General features: G+C 47.4%; 1 protein-coding gene across 1 annotated transcript in view; it reads left to right on the top strand.

Moving 5' to 3' along the window:
• LOC101358345 (POU domain, class 2, transcription factor 3) overlaps positions 1-20,377 on the top strand; it is a 143,444-nt gene that overhangs the window by 117,564 nt on the left and 5,503 nt on the right. Inside the window, exons 6-13 of the mRNA XM_012558190.2 lie at positions 987-1,091; positions 2,333-2,474; positions 4,681-4,763; positions 7,475-7,657; positions 8,066-8,207; positions 9,582-9,718; positions 11,599-11,760; positions 17,818-17,884. Coding sequence (XP_012413644.2) covers positions 987-1,091; positions 2,333-2,474; positions 4,681-4,763; positions 7,475-7,657; positions 8,066-8,207; positions 9,582-9,718; positions 11,599-11,760; positions 17,818-17,884 — 1,021 coding nt within the window. The remainder of the gene's footprint in view (positions 1-986; positions 1,092-2,332; positions 2,475-4,680; positions 4,764-7,474; positions 7,658-8,065; positions 8,208-9,581; positions 9,719-11,598; positions 11,761-17,817; positions 17,885-20,377) is intronic.

Below are 20,377 nucleotides of genomic sequence, written 5' to 3'. Positions count from 1 at the left end.
ATTATAGGGATTCAAAGTCACTTGGCTTCACCTCCCCCATGGATTTCCTGAGAAGCTACAAGAGGGTAGTCATTCTCAGGGAGGGGGAAGGGTGGACACAAGCAGTACTTCCTGCCCTGCCCTTGGACACCTGGGAAACCCACAGGTGGGTGGTTTGTGCCATCACTGAAGGGTGGTAGAGCCTGGAGAGAGTTTGGAAACTGCCAGGGGCCCCTCAGGCTACAACTGCAATGGTGGCTGTGAGGAAGGCATGTCCCTACCTGTAGGGAGACAGGCAAGGACTGTCACCAAAGCCACACAGGTGAGCTGTAGAGGCAGCTTTGCATGCAGAGGACACAGACGGGTGGTAAACAAGTGGGGAATGGAGGAAAGATAGTCCTCCAGATTGGTGGTTCCCAGACTGGGACTTTGTGGACACAGAAAATAAAAAGCAAAATTCGAGGGAGAGCAATAAAGGGTTGCCAAGTTTTTACTTTGTGAGGTAGGGGGTTTTAAAAAATACCATTTAGGATCATTATCATCTCAAACATATTCTAACATCTCCTCTCCCTGCCCCCCATCCCCACAAAGGTTAAAAAAGAGAACATAATCTCAGAATTGAAAAGAATACATTAAGCTTTGTTTTTAAGGTCACTCCAATACTCTCACTTTTCCCACTTCACTGCGGAAGAGCATGCCCTGCATCATGAACCGGCACAACCCCCAGAATGGTGTTCAGAAGCCATAGTTCTAAGTAGGTTCCTCATCCTGCAGATGGGTGCCTGGAATGCTAGCTCACATGTGTCCCTTCCCGCTGCCTGGTCTGCAGGGCACACACAGGCAGGGAAATCAGTCGGAGGTGCAGCCACAGTCCAGGAGGCACTGAGCTCTTTACTCTCCTGGCAAACTCGTCACTCATCTCCTGCCCTGATCTTCTCTCTAAGTTTCCATTTGTCTCTGCTCTGGGAGGCCCAGGACTGACACTTTCCTCCTGCCTCCGCTTGCAGATTAAAACCGAGGACCTCAGTGACTCCCTGCAGCAGACCCTCTCCCATCGGCCATGCCACCTGTCGCAAGGACCCACCATGATGTCTGGAAACCAGATGTCTGGGGTAAGCACCAGCCTGTTTCAGGGAATTGATATTCTCATTGGGCCAGTGAGTTAATTTCAAGCCATCTGCAAAGTTTTTGGCCTCAAAGCCTGGAACTCAGCTAATCTGTATTTGTCCTAAGAAACCCCTGCAGGGAATGTTAGAAAGAGCTTAGGAGGCCTGGGGTAGGGTTAGCGGAACAATGCATACTCCTTTTAAAGGTAAAGCTTGGCTAGGAATGTGAAGAGGCAGTCCCTGCCTCTCTGAGGGAAAAGAGAGCCAGTGTTGCCAAAACAGTGGGCCTAGCAGCTGTGCTCCTGGTGTCTGCCGGCCACATTCAGGGGAAGCCTATGGTGACAGCTCCTGCGAACATTTCTGTCCCCATTGGGCCACTCTCCCTCCCCCCAGGTTTTACATCAAAGCCAAACTAGAGTGGAGAGCTGGTATGGGGGAGAAAAGAGGCATCCTGAAACAGTAGCATGTTCATGGGGCAAGCCCCCTTCTTGATGTGGATCAGCTGGGGAAGAAAGAGCTACCCCTTGTCTGGAAATATTTAAGACTGGAATGTACAACCATTCCTTCACTTCTTCGTACAGCAAGGGCTGACTCTGTCTTCTCTGTGTGCACAGAGCTGAGCTCCGCCCAGTGGGGGCACAGTGTCCTGGGATCTGCTGCGCAGAGGACTCCCAGGTCCCCCAAGCATTGGGATTGGTATTCCCATTTCCTGAGCTGGTGGGAGAAACCCAGGGGAAATGGACTCTCTATTAAAACAAATTGGTTTTATTATGAGCTAATACCTTGATCCTTCCCCCATTTCCCATGCCAGTGCCATTCCAGGAAAGATTCAGCCCCAGGGAATGACTTGTAGCATCATCAAGTGGCTTGAAGTTAAAAAACAAAACAAAAACGGGGTGACAGGGGGAGCAATTGGAATTGCATGTCATTTCTAGGGTAAGCTTTTGAGAGATCTGTAATATCCAATCTCTGCCCCCCAAGGCATTTTCAGTCTAGCTGGGGGACAGGTCTGATACACACATAAATTAAATAACAAGGCAAGGGTTAAGTTGCAACATGTTGCAAGGCACTGCTTGGCCAAGTGTGGGAGCTGTAACAACTCCAAGATTAATGGAGCAGCTACTATGTGCTTGACACTGGGGTGCTCGGGAGCTTAAGGCAAGGTCACTGCCCTCAAACACTGAGTCTGGAGACAACCTAATGCATGGGTCAGGCCAGCGGTCTGCAGATGGAGCCGGCACCCTGAGCCAGTCAATTCTATGATGTCTTTATCTCCCCACGTGCAGGACATGACTTCCCTCCATCCACTACAACAGCTGGTGCTGGTTCCCGGCCACTTACAGTCTGTATCCCAGTTCCTGCTCTCTCAGACCCAGCCTGGGCAGCAAAGTAAGAGCCCTGGGGAGTTCCACATGGAGCAAGTCAATGAAGGGCTAGCTGCTGTTTGCTGGGTGAGGGGACCCAAGTGCAGAGCACAGTGGGTCACTCACCCCTCTGGTTTTCAGACTAGCACCTCAGGGCCTGAGGAAGAGACCCTGGAATGGCCCCTCCAGGCCTAGTCCCCTTCTTTACCTTCCCTCCCAGCCTCCTGCTTCAATTTCATGGAGAGTTGAGACTGAAGGTGCAAAGGAGGAGTGGGGGGACGAGGAAGGAGAAGCTCCTTGGGAAATGTAATCCAGATAAGTTCTAATTCCTGGGAAATCCCTCCTGGACGAGAACTCAGACTCACCTCCGGAAGCCTCGCTGTGACTCTATCTGGGTAGAGCGGCAGTGCCACCCACAGGCTGTGAGAGGGTTTTCAGGTTTTCTTTGGCAGGGAAGTACACTAGCAGAGAACAAACAGATATGAATATTCATACCAATAGCCAACACTTCCTGAGCAGGAGGTGTCAGGAGCTCTGCTGAGTGATTTTCCTGACTTACCCCTCAGAATAACCCTAGGTGGTAAGTGATACGACCGTATCATGCCTCTGGTGACCTACTAGAAAGATCCAGAATAGTCTGATGGAAGCCCATGCTCTTGGCCACCACCCTGCACTGCCTCACTGTCTCCCATCTCCACCCACTAGGGCCAGAAGTGATGGGGGAAATAAAATCTCTCAAGTCTGTTGTTCAAAGCCCAGGTAGAAGCTTTGGAAATCCAGAATTCAAACAAAACACAACTCTCCCTTCTTCCCTGAGTACCTGCCCAGTTAGAGTCCTCACCTTTAGTTTCCAAAGCATTCTGAATATGATGTTGATGATGACGAATGACAACATAATTGAAATTTCCTTTCAAGTGTTTATTTTGGCTAATTGATACACCTCATATTCCTGGGATAGGAAAGGGAAGATAAAGGTTAATTTTATATATTCTTGGAAGGTCAGAGTATGATCCAAAGGGGGAAAAAAAACAGTTTAGGAATTGGAGTCAAAAAACCTGGTTGGTTAAGAAAATCATTTAGTGGCCGTGTAACCTTGGGACATGTAGCTAACCACTCTGAGCTTCCATTTCCTCCTCCATAAAAACAGGATAATCGTAAAACTCTACTTCCCAAGGTTATTGAGGGTTATTTGAAATAGTGCATGTGAAAAGACTTTGTACAGTTCCAAATGCAATATAAATGTTAGAATTACCACTAGTGTTAAGGCCTCCTGACTTTCTTTCTTGCTCATTTATTTTAATAAGGAAAACTTAAGCCCTGCCTTTTTTAGAATGAGGAGCATAAAGGTCAGCATCAGCAGGTTTTCTAAATCAGTGACCCAAAACAGCTTAGGGACAGCAGATACCCCAAGGTTCTCCACTGTGCAGAGTGGTTGGGGTGACCCACACCTGTTATCTGCTTTGGTGGTTTGACGGCCCCATTCCTGCAGTGAGAGTGAGAGGTCCTTGGGTCCCTCCCAAGAGGAGGCCACCTGCCATGGCCTTCTCGGACAGTTTTCCTGGAGAGGGAGTGGGAAGGAGGTCCTCAGGCAGTGTAATAAGCCCGTAGAGTCCATGCCACCAGGTGGAGCTTCCAGACCCTTGGGGCCCAGGCTTCCCTTCTCTCTCAGCCCTTCCTCCCATGCTCCCATGTACAAAACATCCTGGTTCTGCCATGAGTCTCTGGCCAATGGCCCACTGCCCTTTGAAGCTGTATGGCCCCAGCCCCCAGGTCTGACATCCTTGCAGATTCAGCTGGGCCTTTGCAGCCATCCCAGCTACTTGTCCTGCAGGAAAAACTGAAATCCTCTGTTCCAGCTTGAATTCTCAGTAGTCACCCGCTGTGTCTCCTCCCCTCTTGGGTTTCTTCAGCCCTGGTTATCAGATCCCAGAGTAGATTGTCTGGACCCTCCTTTGCACCTTTCCAGGTGGGCGGGCGGGAAGCAGAAGGACTGGTTTGGGGACTGCTGTTTACATCTCTGTTTATCCTTGTGTCTGATTCACCTCCACCTGTGTGTGGCAATGCCTGGCAGTGCCCGTGTAGGCCTCTCCACAAGACTCGAGGTGGGTTGAGGGACCTGATTAGGTAGCAGGGGGTGGGGGCAGTTAGCATGGTTCAGAAGTTGTAGAGCATGTCTTTCAGATGGCCTGGATTTTATTTTTTTGTTCCTTTGTCCCTCTCCTCCCACCCAGGTCTGCAGTCAAATCTTCTCCCCTTTCCACAGCAACAAAGCGGTCTCCTCCTCCCTCAGACTGGGCCAGGCCTTACGTCCCAGGTAAACAACCTCATTCTTCCTGTTTCCTCTAGGAAGGTCTCCTCTCTCGAGTTGAGCTCATTGGTCTTTCTCCCAGCCTCTTGGCAGGGCAGTTAGCCTCTGGGCAGATGGAATGGCAGGGGACTATCTCTGTTGACACATGGGGAAATTCAGGCCCCAGTCAGGGGAGACAATTTATCCAACAGCAGTGGTGGGGCCACAATTAGAACTCAGAGATTTTGATGCCCAGCCTAGCCTGCTTTGTATTGCAGGCACTCAGCTCCATCCCTGATCAGCCCCTAGCATCACTACTCTGAGAACCAGAGGTCAGCTAACTTACCAGGTATGCCAAGGTGACCATCAGCTCTGGCTAGGTGCTCTCCAGCCCCGAGAAGGAGACCAGACCCTCATAGGCTTAACGTCCTGAGACCACAAGGCCATAGGTCACGTCTCTTACCTCTGGACCTCTCCTGTAGCCGTTGTTCGCTGCCATCGAGTTGGCCCCAACTCACGATGACAGGCACTGCAGAAGGAAACACTGCCCAGTCCTGCGCCATCCCTGTGATCAGTTGCAAATCAGACTGTTATGATCCGTAGGGTTTTCATTGGCCAGTTTTTCAGAAGTCGATTACCAGGCTCTTCTTCCTAGTCTGTCTTAGTCTGGAAGCTCCACTGAAACCTGTTCAGCATCATAGCAACACACAAGCCTCCACTGACAGACAGGTGGTGGCTGCACAGGAGGTGCATTGGCCCAGAATCAAACCTGGGTCTCTAGTATGGAAAGCAAGAATTCTAGCCCTGAACCACTAATGCCCCCTGGACCTCTCTTAAGGCTCACCATTCTAGAATGCCTCCTGCAGTGGGTACACATGAGGGTCAAGCTGACTGAGGTCTGGGAGTGGGGCTGTTTGCAGGGCTGAGCTGGTTCCACACAGCACCTTCTTGCCAATTAGAAGGAAGGCTCCTCTTCCTCTAGCCAGATGCAGTCTCAGGCTTAGTTGCCGGCTTGACGATAGCAGCATGAGCTGTGTCTTAGCTGCCTCTCCCCCCCTCAGCTGGGTGCCTCTGTGCAGTTAACTACCTGCACAGCTGTATGAGGTGGCTCTATGCAGGTGGACATGCAGAATAGAAGGGAATGACTGCAGAGATCATAATGCTGCCTCTCTGTGGTAAGGTTCCCTTGGCTCCCTGAGGGCTACGGCTTTAAGAGAGGGCTAGAAAGCGCACTGAAGACGCCTGGAAGGGCAAGGGTGCCATCTAGTGGTTAAAAGAAATGGGGACACCAGAGTCCTAAGCTGCTCTTCCATCTACTACTGTCTGCTCTCCTCAGACTGTCATAACCATAGATTTAGAGTTGGAAGAGATCTTACAGAGTATTCAAGATTAACTCTCACATCTTATAATATTAGAGCAGGGAGAGACTGGAAGCAGAGAGGTCATTTAGAAGATTATTGAGATCAGCCTGGGGCCGGTTAATAAGGGACTGGCTTAGGGCTGTGGCAATAATATAGAAAGGAGGGGGTGAATCAGGAGGTATCTGGAGAAGTTGAATGAATATAATTTGACAACTGAATGGATGTGGAGGATGGGAAAGGATCGAGCAGAGAACTCAATATGTTCTTCTCAAGTGAAAGAACAAATGAACTAATTAAAAGGAGGGATCAAAGAGGACTGAGGCTTTGTTCTGAGCGTCTGATTTGGACCCAAAACAGGTTTGAATCCATGACGCTTTCAAACAATTCTGTTCAAAAAGGCCCTTCATAGGGGAAAAACTTGCTTAACTTCTCTGTCTGATCCTTTACCTTCTTCATCCTGAGGATGCCTAACTGAATGGTAACTCTGAATACTCTGGAAGAGAGAGGGTGGAAAATTAACCCCAGTCTAGGGAATGAGTACACTGGGAAGGAGAAAGAAGAGGGGGCACTCAGCCCAAGTTATCCACATGTAAAGTGGCCCCGGGGCTGGACACAATGGCTAGACCCCTGGGCTTGGACGCCACTCCATCTTTGTGGAAAGACAGATGTTTCTAAGAGTTGGATTCATTCCTGACCCCAAACGGGCACACCATGGATTCCAGGTTAAAGGGTACATTTTCCTGTGAAAATCAGCTAAAGGAAGAATATCTCCTGACAACCATGAGTGAGATTAAGGTACATGTTAGATAGCACTGGACTACCTTTGATTAACAAAAACAAAAAACACTCTCATGAAAGAAAACAGTGGTTTTGAAAGTAAAATGGCAGTCATTAGAGTTTGATATGGTATGGAACTTCTATTAGTGTAATACGTTCTCAGATGTCCTGTTATCTTCAGTTAATACTTGCTGAACACTTCAGTTACCCTGCTTTGTGGAAAAGAACAGGCAAGACAAACAACCCTTTCCTTATTCCAGTCTTTGTTTTTGGAATCTGTGAACAACTCTGCTAGCTCCTTTTATGGTGCAAAACTAAAGGAGGAAATTACCTGCACAGAGTCAAACAATGAGTCATAGAAAAACCCAGAAAGGCCACCTCCCTATCCCACACTCCTGCTGTTTCTATCTCAGCTATTCTAGTTATTTGCTAAATCTTCATAGAAACTCCAATTTCCACTTTCACGTCATTGAAAAATAGGAATCAAATGTACCCAGAGATTTGTCATCCTCTAAGTGGGCCTACTGGCAGGGAAAAGCAGAAAATGCCATTGGACCTGTTGAATATTTGGGTATTGGCTTGGCATGTGTTTCCTATTAGGCTGTTGGGCGCCCTGGGCTGCCAGGATCTTCTTTAGAATCGCATCTGGAATCATCCCAGCATCTCCCGGTGCCCAAGCATCTGCCTAGCTCTGGAGGGGCAGATGAGCCTAGTGACCTTGAGGAGCTGGAGAAGTTTGCCAAGACGTTCAAACAGAGGCGTATCAAGCTGGGATTCACACAGGTTTGGTTTTGGGGAAGAAGCTAGAAGAAATTGAGTTCAGTGAGAAGTTACTTGGCTTCCCAAGTGCAGGTATCGAGAGCAACCTGAGGCTTGATGTGTTTGAGGCAAGCCCATAGTGTCCCTGTGTTCCCTGAGTGAGGGCATAGTTGCAGGAAAACTGAGGATAGTGCTGGGAGAGGGGAGAGAAACAAGAGCCGGGGGGCCAGGTACATGGGCATGGCCAGCTTCGAGTCTAGGGAGAGAAATAAACCAGTTCTCCATCTTAGAGGGAAAAGACTTGGAAAACAGCTGATGCAATGTGAGTGGGTGCTTAATGGTTTTGGTTGGGTGTGTGATAGGTGGGAGATGTGGGCAAAGACGAGGAGGAGCCTGTCTCTCATGTTCCTCCCTCTTGATCCCCTTGTACAGGGAGATGTGGGGCTGGCGATGGGAAAGCTATATGGCAACGACTTCAGCCAGACTACAATTTCACGATTTGAGGCCCTCAATCTGAGCTTCAAGAACATGTGCAAGCTCAAACCACTGCTGGAGAAGTGGCTGAATGATGCAGGTAGGCCCCAAGGAAATGAGATTATGGAGCCCTGGAGGATTCTGTAGTGAAGGGGCTAGTGACATGGCTGTTTGGAGGCCTTACGGGATGGATACATAACACCCCTTTCTTCTCCTCCTGAGTCTGGAACTAACTGAGAGGTAAGACACAGGAGACAGCAAATGGAGATGAAAATATCAGCTTTATTGCTGATAAAGCTTTTTAGAGGACACAGGCTTTAGGTCTGTAGCCAAAAAGACTTGCCCCCCGTTCCATTCCTACCTCAGATCCACCCAGCCTAGACCTTAGGACAGCTCACTAGAGACAAAGTTTGGGTCTGCAGAGCAGACACACCTACCCAGATTCCATCTGAAATAGGTCTAGATCAGAGTTTGTAAACTTCAACGCTATTGACATTTTGGGCTGGATAATTCTTTGTTGTGGGGGCTGTCTAGCAGCATCCCTGGCCTTTACCCACGAGATGCCAGTAGCACCCTCTCCCCAGTTAAGACACACAAAAATATCTCTAGACATTGCCAAATGTCTCTTGGAGGGAGGGAAGCAAAATAGCCCCTGGTTGAGAACTGCTGGTCTAGGTAGAGAGGGAAGGAGCAGAGTCAATTCCCAGGGCTTGGCTCTATTCAATGGACACATGTGGGTTCATGGTTACTGGGGATAGGGAGGAAAGAGTGGTGTGGGCAGGCAAGAGTGTTACCCTCATGGAAGTTCCTCCACGTGGAAACATGGGAGAGGGGCAAGGAAGCTGCCACCAACAGGCTGTCCCTTCAGCAGCTTTTCTTGAGGCACTGAAGTGACAGAAATTATCATGGCATTTTAGAATCTTCAGGAAAGGACCTTAGAGATCATCTCTAGTATGATTCCCATCTGCTGCCTGGGTCCTTCCTAAGGGAATATCCCCACCTATTGTTCATATAGCCTCAGCTGCAACACTTCCAATGGCGAGAAGATGGCTTTAGCATCAGTATTCTACTGCCAAATGCCAGGGATTTTAGCTCAGAATGCCAGTTCACATTTTACTTGGTATTCACATCCAGGCATATTTACAAAAAAACAAACTCCTAAGTGTTACTTGTAGGAGCCCTACTGTACCCACTCATACCCCCACATGCCACTGATGTCTGGGCACCCCTGAACCATGACTGCAAATATTGGAGATGCTGCTGTTGAATCATAGAGGACCTTTGCCCAGAACAACAAGGAGAAGCAGGATTCTCAGTCTGTTCTCTTCCCCTGCTGGGGGAGGGGGGCTCGTCCTGAAATGCCACTGCAGAACTCACTGGGAAGGGTTATTGGACCTCAAGTCCATCAAGACAGGGCCTGAACTGGCCTCTCGTCCCCTTCTCTGACTTTCTTTGCTACTCCACTTTCCTACAGAGTCCTCTCCTTCAGACTCCTCGGTGAGCACCCCCAGCTCTTACCCCACCCTCACTGAAGTATTTGGGAGGAAGAGGAAGAAACGGACCAGCATTGAGACCAACATCCGCCTGACTCTGGAAAAGAGATTTCAAGATGTGAGCACCTCCTTTGGGTGGGAGTGGGCAGGCCGCCTTCCACAGGTGGGCGAGCAGGCATGCACACGGCCAAGGGCCCACCACAGCACAGGCCTCTGAGGTACCAGCCCTTCCCCACCCTACACCTGCCCTGGGAAATGGTCAGGAAACAAAACACCCTCCCTCTCCAGGCACCCAGGCCACTGAAAGTGGCCTATTGAGTCATAGACTATCCATCATCTTAGATTCCAGGAACTTCTTTCCCCTTCTTGCCCTGACATCTATTTGTGGCCCACTGTCCCTCTCACTTAAGCATTTGGCCGCTAACCAAAAGGCCAGCAGTTCAAATCCACCAGCCGCTCCCTGAAAACCCTACAGGGCATTTCTACTCTGTCCTATAGGGTTGTTATGAGTTGGAATCAACTTGACAGCAACGAGTTTGGTTTTTTTAGTTGGTCCCTCTCACTGAGATCTTTAAAAGATAACACACAGGGTCCCAGGAGAGGGTTCAGTTGAGGAAAAGGGAACAAAGCCAGGGCACTGTATATAAATTCCTTACTTTCTATGAAGTATGTTTTGTATTCAAAGGTAATAAATTGTAGACAATTTGAAAAATACAAGGAGGGAAACAGAATGAAAAATATCCACCACTCCACGTGCTATTAAACAAAAAAACCAAACTGGCTGTCAAGCCTATTCTGACTCATAGCGACCTACAGGACAGAGTAGAACTGCCCCATAGGGTTTCCAAGGAGCAGCTGGTGGATTCAAACTGCTGACCTTTTGGTTAGCAGCCTGAGCTCTTAACCACGGCGCCACCAGGGCTCCAAGTGCACTGTTAGTGCCCTCTGAATGTTTTTACTTTTATTCCTCTCTTCCATTCACATTTAAAAACTTGTGATCATATTGTACACAGTTTTTTTTTAACTTGTAGGAAAAGCCTATTCTTGAACCGGTATGTGGAAGCTAAGAATACCACACATGAGCCCTGTGGGAGCTGGGGGAAGGAAGAGGGGAAAACAGAGGTAGTCTAAAGAGTTTTTAGTCAGGATCCCTTAGGTACCAGCCTCCAGAGCCTCCGTCCCCACCACATAGGTCCCTAAAGGTCTGGCCCATGGCCTAGTCCAACTTTGCAGGCCCCAGGCCTTCAGGACTTCTACCCCGGCAGCAGGTCCCTCAGTGCACCTGGCTGAACGGCCTGGTGGCCACATCTTGCTAATGTGCTGATAGGAGCTGGCTTTTCCTATTGATTAGGCTTCTCAGAGCAGTAAGATTAAGGGAAAGGTGCAGGAGGGTGGGAGGGGGCTGAGATCAAAGACTGGGTGGGAGGAGTCAGAACAAAGGAGTGACACCTTTGTATTTTGTATATATGTCCTGCAGTCTTGGGACCATGTGTTTTAGCTTCATCACCTCCTATGTTGATGAAGGAGGATGGGAAGAAATGACACACGCTCTGAGGAAAGAGCACAGATGGGAGCATGGGTTCTGGGGCTTCTGCCTGTCCTACAGAACTCATCAGTGGACCCCTCTCTTCAGAACAGTTTCTGAAGGAAGGAGTGGGAGAACAGAATCTACATTTATGGAGACTCTGCTCCATGGCAGGCTCCATTTTTGCCAGTTTATACACATTTTCTCATTTAATCCTCACGACAGTCCTACATGATAGGCATTATTATTCCCATTTCACAGAGGATAAAACTGAGACTCAGAGAGGTTAAGAAAGTTTCCTAAGGACACACAGTAAGTAGGTGATAAAGCCAGTATTCCATGCTAGGTCTATCTGACTCTGCAGCCTTTAATCTGTCTATTGTTCTATACTGCTTCCTTGAAACACCTGTCCCCTATCCCTACTCCTGGACCCTTTACCTCCTGACCATACTCTGGCCCTCCTCTCCATGTAGAACCCAAAGCCCAGCTCGGAGGAGATCTCCATGATTGCAGAGCAGTTGTCCATGGAGAAGGAGGTGGTGAGGGTCTGGTTCTGCAACCGTCGCCAAAAGGAGAAGCGAATCAACTGCCCTGTGGCCACACCTATCAAATCATCCATCTACAATTCCCGGCTGGTGAGTGGCTAGAAGCCTGCTTACATGCCAAGCACTGAGGGAAGCAGTGCCTAGAGGGTAAAGGGTCTTCTCCACTGGGGGGATGATGGTGGCTGGTGGGTTGAGGGAGGCATGCAGAAAATTAATAAGCAAATAAAGACTGTATATTTTATATATATATATATAAAATATAAAGAAGAATAAGGAGCCCTGGTGGCTCAGTGGTTAAAAGCTCAGCTGCTAACCAAAAGGTTGGCAGTTTGAATCTACCTTGTGCTCCTTGGAAACCCTACGGGGCAGTTCCCTCCGTCCTATAGTGTCAGAATCAACTTGATGGCAATGGGTTTGGTTTTTTTGTTTTTAAGGAAGAATAAAGAAGCATAAGGGGATAGAAAGTGATGGTGGGGAGATGCTTTTTAAATAGGGAAGTCAGAGAGGACCTCTCTGATGAGGTGACATTTGAGCAGAAATCTAAATGTTGTAAGGAAATGAAATACGTGGATATCTGGGGGAAAGAGTATTCCAGGCAGAGGGATTAGCAAGTGAAAAGACCTGACATGTTTAATGAAGCCAATGTAACTGGGGCAGAGTGAAGAAGGGGGAGAGAAGTAGGAGATGAAGTTAGAGAAGTAAAAGGGACCAGACTCCCCAAGATCTTGGAGGCCGTTGAATGGGCCTGGGCTTTGAGTTTGAGGAAGGTGAGAAGCCACTGGAGAGCTCAGAGCAGAGAACCATGATCTGGCTACATTGACTGCAGTGTGGGAAGTCTGTGGAAGTGGGGAGTCTAGCTAAGAGAATGGCAATAATCAGGCTGAGAGTGGTGGTGGCTTGGGCTAGGGTGGTCACAGTAGTGGTAAGGAGAAGTGGCTGGATTCTGGATATATTTCAGCTGGCGAGCCAACAAGATGTGCTGATAGCTTAGATGTGGAGTATGAGAAATGGGCAACAATGACTTTAGGGATTTGGCCTGAACAACTTGTTGGAAGGCATTGCCATTTTTTGAGACGATGAAAACTGCAGGAAGAGCAGATCTGAGGGAAAAAAAATCAAGAATTTGGGACTGGTTATATTAAGTTGAAGATGGCTATTAGGCATCCAAGAGGAAATGTCAAGTAGGCAGTTGTACGTGTGCTTCTAACATTCAAGGGAAAGTCAGGGCTGAGAATAATTTGGCATTCCAGGCAGACATAGAAGTCCGAGGAGTAGAAAAATCTCTTCTTCATCCAGGGCAGAGATGGTTCTTCTCCATCCCTGGGGACGATGAAAGTTGAAGGTTAAAGGAGTTGGGGATAGTGGTATTGTCCCTGAGCCTTTCAACACTTAAAACCAAAACCAAACCAATTGCCCTCGAGTCTATTCTGACCCATGGTGACCCCATGTATGTCATCATAGAACTGTGCTCCATAGGATTGTCAGTGGCTAGTTTTTTGAAAGTAGATTGCCAGGACTTTCTTCTGAGGCACCTCTGGTGTACTTAAACCGCCAACATTTTGGTTAGCAGTTGAGTGCACCACCTAGGGACTCCTTCAACACTCAAGGATGGTGTAATTCAGCCTTGTCAGGGGTCGGACATAAGTGTTTAATAAAACCTACACCATTGTTCATTCTTTCACCAAACATTTATTGGGATCTACTATATATTGGGCTTTATTTCAAGGACTGGGGATACAAAGATAAGTAATATTTGTTTTCTGCCCCAGACGACTTCACTGCCTAGCAGAGGAGAGAGACAAATATACAAATGATAAACAACATGATGATTTTTGCAGGAGAACTTAGGAGCAGCAGCTAACAGTCTTGGGAGGTGGTGGTTAGGGAAGGCTTCCCCAAGGAGATGATTAACACCTGAGCCGAGTCTAAAGGGACAAGAAGGAGTGAAGTTCTCAGTAGGGGAAAGTATGAGGACAGTAGTATGGAGCAGGGAGAATGTATGGCACATCCAAGGAACTGCAAGTGGTTCTGTGAGGAGGAATGCTGAAAGATGAAGCTAGACAGAGAAGCAGGGGCCCCACTGTGAAGGGACTGTGTACAGTGCTAAGGAACTTGAAGGCTTAGGGGAATCACTGAAGGATTTTAAAGCAGGGAATTGACATGATCAGATTTGCTTTTTAGAATTATCCCTCTGGCTGCCACATGGAAGATGGTTTTGAGAGGCACAAGATTGCCTGTAGAGAGATCAGTTAGGGCATGACTGCAGTTATCCATAAAAGAAATAACAAGGGCTGAAGCAAAGCTATGTGGTAAGGATGGGGGGATGGGAGAGATGCAAGAGATAATTAGAAGGGAAAATTATTTGGTCTCGGTTAATGAATTGGGAATTGGGTGGGGGCAGGGAGAGTGATAGAGGGAAGAGAATAATCTAGAATGACTCTCAGCATTCAGGCTGGGCTGATGGGCCGATGGTGATGCCGTCTATGGAACAAGCAACCTTGAAGAGGAGCCGGTTTGGGAGTGGGACAAGGTGATGGTTTGAGTTCTTTACATCATTATGATGCATAGTGAGGCCTGTGGGACACGCAGATGAGAATGTCCATGGACACTTGGAATTATGGTCTAGAGGTCAGGAGAGAAGGCTAGGGTGGAGATATGGGTTGGGGCATCACAAGCATACAAGTGGGGTAGTTAAAATCCTGGGTGAGGAGGAGCTCACCTATGGACTTTTTACACAAGAAGAAAAAAGGAAAGTTCAGGTCTAAACGCTGGGGAACACCAGCATTTGAGGGATGAGCAAAAGAAATGGATCAGGGGAAGAAATTGAGGAGGAGCCAGAAAGTCAAGAAATTGCAACAAAGTAGATGTGAGGGATAACAGACAGGGAGGAGCCCTGTAGGAGTGGTACGGGAACACCGATGAAAAACACCTAAAGCAGAACGGGGCCAGGGCGGGCTGACCCCTAATTTGTACAGATCAGGAGTTTGCAAGAAGAACAGCATACCAGGCAGGGGGAACAGTGTGAGAAGACATGGAATTATAAAACAACATGATGTATTTGGGGACTCATGAGCATTTCAGTCTGGCTGGAGCCAAGCGTTTGGAACTAAGATTTGTAGAGGTTGATAAGGGCTGGATCATGATAGGCCATGAATGCTAAATTACCCTAAAAGCTGTGAGAAACCACTGAAAATTTTAAGTTAGAGACAACATGATAGCCATTCATTCATTCCTTTTGTAAATATTTATCGAGCAGCCACTATATGCTTTGCACTAGGGGTACAATGGCGTACAAGACACACATGGTCCCTACTTACAGTCTATTAGGGAAAACACACGTTAAACAATGCTATTTGTAATGAGGAGCCCTGGTGGCACAATGGTTAAGAGCTTGGCTGCTAATCACAAAGGTCAGGAGTTCAAATTCACCAGCTGCTCCTTGGAAACTCTATGGGGCAATTCTACTCTGTCCTATAGGGTCGCTATGAGCCAGAATCGACTTGATAGCAACGAGTTTGTTTTTTTGTTTTTTGGGGGTTATTGGTAATGAAGGCTTCAGAGAAGATGCACAGGTATTGGGATGACCTAACCTAGTCTGGGGGAGTCAGGGGCTTCTCTGAGGAACAATGTTTAAACTGACACCAACAGAGTGAGTAGACATTAATGGGGAAAGGGGCTGAGTTGTGGGTGGGAGAGAATGAGTGTAGGGAAGAACATTTTAGGCAGAGGAACCAACATGTACAAAAGCCATGAGGCTAGGATGTGGGGAGGAGGAAGCATAGAAGGCTGGAACACAGGCAGTGAAAGAGTGAATGCAGAGGCTGGAGTGGTAGGCAGGGGCTGGATAAATGTAGGGCAGTGTAGGCCATGTTAAGGAAATTGGGCCGTGTCGTAAGAGCTTTGGAATCTTTAAAGATGGGGCTTTGTTTAGAGCAGACGGGAGAGAGGTTCTTGCTTTGGTTCAATCCCAACCCAGGACACCAACATGGAGAGACGAGGTGGGAAGTGTTAGGGAGCCATGAAGTAGCCTCATTCCTTATCATCATTCACTCAACACGTTTACTGAGCTCCTGCAAAGTTCTAGGCACTGTAGTAGGCAGTGGGATACACAGGCATTCTCCTGCCCTCATGAAGGCTACACTCTAGTGGAGGAGAATGGCATTAAATAAATAACTACACTAGGATTGTGATAGTGTCATGAAGGAAGAGGACAGTGTGCCACAAGGGAGAATAACAAGTAGCTGACCTATTCTTTGCTTCCTTTCCTCTCAACAGCCTTAAGCTTTGACCCTTTGCTGCCTCACCTAAGACTTCAAGAGAAAAAAAGTTCTGATCTTATCTTCTCAGGTGTCACACACCTTGGGAGTCGGACATAGTTTCTTCTGCTTCTGATATAAAATGATCTCCAAGACATGTGGTTGGTTAAGCGAAAATATAATTAAATAAAAAGGCAAAATAGTGCAGAGCTTTGCGGGCAGAATGCTACCATTTATATAAAAAACACGGCAAGATAAATGTATATGTATGCTTGCACATGCATAGCCTGTTTCCGGAAGGAAACAGAAGCCGGTCACAGTGACTAAATATATTCTTATTTGTTTAAAAACAGTAACAAACTTCTTGGGTGTGGCAGCAGGGATAGGAGGGAAGAAGAGGGAGGGAAATTATTGATAACATCTCTTACCACCCTGCCACCCCTCGCAAGTGATGCCCCACACCCATCTCCACCTTTTGTGGGCCCCCAGCCTACTAAGAAGGCTCACTGTAAAAAGAAAGATAAATGAAAGAATCGAGAATCACTGCTGATAAATTAGAAAATGAGTACATGCTGCATCCTGTTAAAATGGGATGTTCCAAATTGTCTGTATTGAGGGGGGCGGAGGATACCAAATCATGGCTCCCTTAGAGAACTTCCTTTCACTGTCCTTTGAAAACATTGATCAGAGCTTCCCCTGTCAGCCTGAGAAGAATAAGGGGGAGAGAAAGTCTGCAGGTGTCAGCACAAATGAAGAGTTTAATGACAACCAGAGACATACAACAGTAGGCAGCTTCCTTCAGGAAGGGAAGGAGCTAACACTTAATGAGCTGGAACTCTTTGCCAGGCATTGGGTTGGAAGTGTTATGAATATTATCTCATTAAATCTTAATTAAAAGAGAACAGAAGGGAGGCATTCCTGCTATTTTATGGATGAGAACGACAAATCTTAATGGGTTATGTAACTTGCCGAAAGTCCTACAGGTAGTTTGTGTTGGAGCCAGGTCTCACACTCAGATCTGCCCAGGCCCCAAAGCCCATTCTGTCAATTACATCTTGTAGGACAGTAACACTGAGAGGGAGATTCCTGAACCGTGTGGGAGGTTACACTCAATTATTTTATGACCCCTCTAAATAATCTCAGTTGACAATACCATGAGGCAAAGTGAAGTTTCAGAGACCAAAATTCACCTCCTCCAGTTATCTCTGTAGAGTCTATGGCCCAGTTAGCAATCAGGCTGGAGACAGGATCCTGGGGGCTGGGCACTCTGCCGCCCTGAGCAGCTGTGGAGTCGATTCTGACTCAGGGTGACTCCATGTGTGTCAGAGTAGAAATATGCTCCATAGGGTTTTCAATGGCTGATTTTTCAGAAGTAGATCACCAGGCCTTTCTTCCAAAGTGCCTCTGGGCAGACTCGAACTGCCAACCTTTCGGTGAGCAGCCAAGTGTGTTAACAGTTTGCACCATCCATGGACTCCAGGATTCTTATAGGAAAGAAGAAATGCGGAATGGAAAATAGGTGGGCAATGAGCAGTATCTGCACAGTGAGGTCCAAGAAGCTTGCTCCTGTTAGCACCAGAGCCCTTGAGCAAAGCAGCCTTCAACCTGGCAATCCCAAAACATTGCCAGGGTGTTCACACAGGGGAGGGCCAGGTGTCACAGCATCAGGGAGCTGTGGGAAAGGACCGGAACAGGAGCTGGATGTGTGTGCTTGGCCCAGAGGCCTTCTGATGAAAGGCAGGATGGAGTGTAGGTTTGGCACTCAGAAATCATCAAGGAGGCCATGCCCTGGTCTCCGCTGAGTCTGAGGCCCAGCATCCTGGGCAAAGGAAATAGGGTTGAAAAAGGGAGTGAGTGGGATTGGCATTTACAAGCTTCTGGTATTTTTCAGGTCTCTCCCTCAGGGTCTCTGGGCCCTCTTTCTGTCCCTCCTGTCCACAGCACCATGCCTAGAACAGGTAAGCTTTAAAATGGGGTTTCTGGAGGCCAGGCCAAGATGACAGAGTAGTCAGATGCTTCTGGTAGACCCTCTTACTTACAACAAAGACCTGAAAAAACAAATGATTCGATTATATATGGCAATCTGGGAGCCCTGAACATCAAAGGCAGAGTTGAGGAGCAGGACTGAGTGGCAAGGGGAGGGAGAGATGGTTCGGAAGCAGTGAGGAGTTGCCAGACCTGACCTGGTGAGAGCCTGAGCTCTTAAGGCCTGATCAACTCAGGGGTGAGCGGTGAGGCAGGCAAGCAGCCATGCTCGGGGGGGAGCATTTTTCACACTGGAAGAGACCCACGCCAGACAGTCTACACGGCCACGCAGAACCAGTGAGAAGCAGCCCCCCACGAAAGATAAGTACTTGCGTATGGCTTACCACACGTGGATCAAAAACACCCCCCTTAGGGAAAAACCTCTCTCCCATTTACCTCCCAGATCCCCGCTCTGCACTGGGTCCCGGACTGGCTTTAGCAATTGCCGAGTCCCCTGGGCCGGAAGTAAGATCCGTCACACACCCAGAACCATTCTCCCTGCCTTGGAGAGTGAACAAATTAACAAACAGGGAAAAAATAAACTGCCCGCTCCCCTAAGCCAGGAACCCAGGATAGGCACAGCTCCTTTGCCTAGGCACAGGCGTAAGGGACCCACAGACTTTGAGTGCCTTTCCACCAGCATAGACTTGTGTGGGCCCATCTCAACAGTATAGGCCCTCATTATTGCAGTACAACAGGATACATACTGGACCCCTAACTTCAAATGTTTCACCTGTGAAGTGGCAGGTTCTTGATATTTGACACTGTTCTACCCATTAAACAGGGTCTTCAACTATCCACACAGGGGTCTGAGGACTGGTGGCTCCACCCACACCACCTAGCCACCTGTGATAGGGGCCCATGAATACGAGGTGCCCCCCAGTCCTTACAGCCAACGTCATTAGGTGCTCATAGTCTGGCTGCAAAACCCACCTACCTACGCGCTGTAGGGAACAGGGACATGCCTTCCTCCTGGACACTAGGGGGTGGCCATCAGCCCTCTGCCTTCCTCAGAGTGTGTCCCCCTACTGCAGCCAGATGTCTGTGCCTACACCAATCACCCATGCCTATCTAGGACTGTAAGTGAGAGCCTACACCACACACTTGGTGGCTATCTACCTGGGCACCTGAGCTGAATCCATACAGGAGGAGTGGGTGGACTCCTGAGCTCATGTACCTAGTAACAGATCTAACCACCTGGTGACAGGACATTAGCGCTTCGAAGGTGCCAATAATCAAACTAGCTCATACGAGCAACTTATTTGGGCATATCAAAACAAAACAAGAAGCTAGGATACAGTAAGTAAACATAAAATAAATAAATATAATAACTTATTGATGGCTCCGACACAACAGTCAATATCAAATCACATAAAGAGGCAATCCATGATGGCTTCAGCAAGCTCCCAAAAGAAAGAATCTAGAAATTTTCCAGAAGAGGAAAATTTCTTGGAATTACCAGAGGCAGAATACAAAAGATTAATATACAGAACTCTTCAAGAAATTAGGAAGGAAATTAGCAAAACACAGAACACGAAATAGAGGAAATTAAAAATATTAGAGAAGAGCATAATGACAAATTTAACAGGCTGCAAGAATCCATAGAGAGACAGCAATCAGAAATCCACAAGATTAACAAAAAATTTCAGAATTAGACACCTCAATACAAAGTCATAGGAGCAGAATTGAGACAATGGAAGTCAAAATTAGTGAAACTGAAGATAAAGCACTTGACACCAACTTATTTGAGGAAAAATGAGATAAAAGGATTTAAAAAAATGAAGAAACCCTAAAAATTATGTGGGACTCTATCAAGAGGAATAACCTACGAGTGATTGGAGTACCAGAGCAGTGGGGGATAACAGAAAATGCAGAGAGAATTGTTGAAGATTTGTTGGCAGAAAACTTCCCTGATATTGTGAAAGATGAGAAGATATCTATCCAAGATGCTCATCGAACCCCACATAAGGTAGATCCCAAAAGAAAGTCATCAAGACATATTATAATCAAACTTGCCAAAACCAAAGCTAAGGAGAGAATTTTAAGAGCGGCTAGGGATAAACGAAAAGTCATCTACAAAGGAGAGTCAATAAGAATAAGCTCGGACTACTCAGCAGAAACCATGCAGGCAAGAAGGCAATGGGATGACATATATAAAGCGTTGAAGGAAAAAAACTACCAGCCAAGAATTATACATCCGTCAAAACTGTCTCTCAAATATAATGGCGAAAGTAGGGCATTTCCAGATAAACAGAAGTTTAGGGAATTTGCAAAAACCAAACCAAAATTACAAAAAATACTAAAGGGAGTCCTCCGGTTAGAAAATCAGTAATATTAGATAACAGCCAAAGATGAGAACAAGGACAGAGCAACCAGATATCAACCCAGATAGGGAAGTCACAAACGGAAATCAAAGCTAAAACACT

This window comes from Trichechus manatus, unplaced genomic scaffold (genome assembly GCF_000243295.1).
Source record: "Trichechus manatus latirostris isolate Lorelei unplaced genomic scaffold, TriManLat1.0 scaffold00143, whole genome shotgun sequence".
Taxonomy (NCBI): Eukaryota; Metazoa; Chordata; class Mammalia; order Sirenia; family Trichechidae; genus Trichechus; species Trichechus manatus.
The sequence above is the reverse complement of the archived record's forward strand: the minus strand, read 5'-3'. Positions and strand labels throughout refer to the sequence as shown.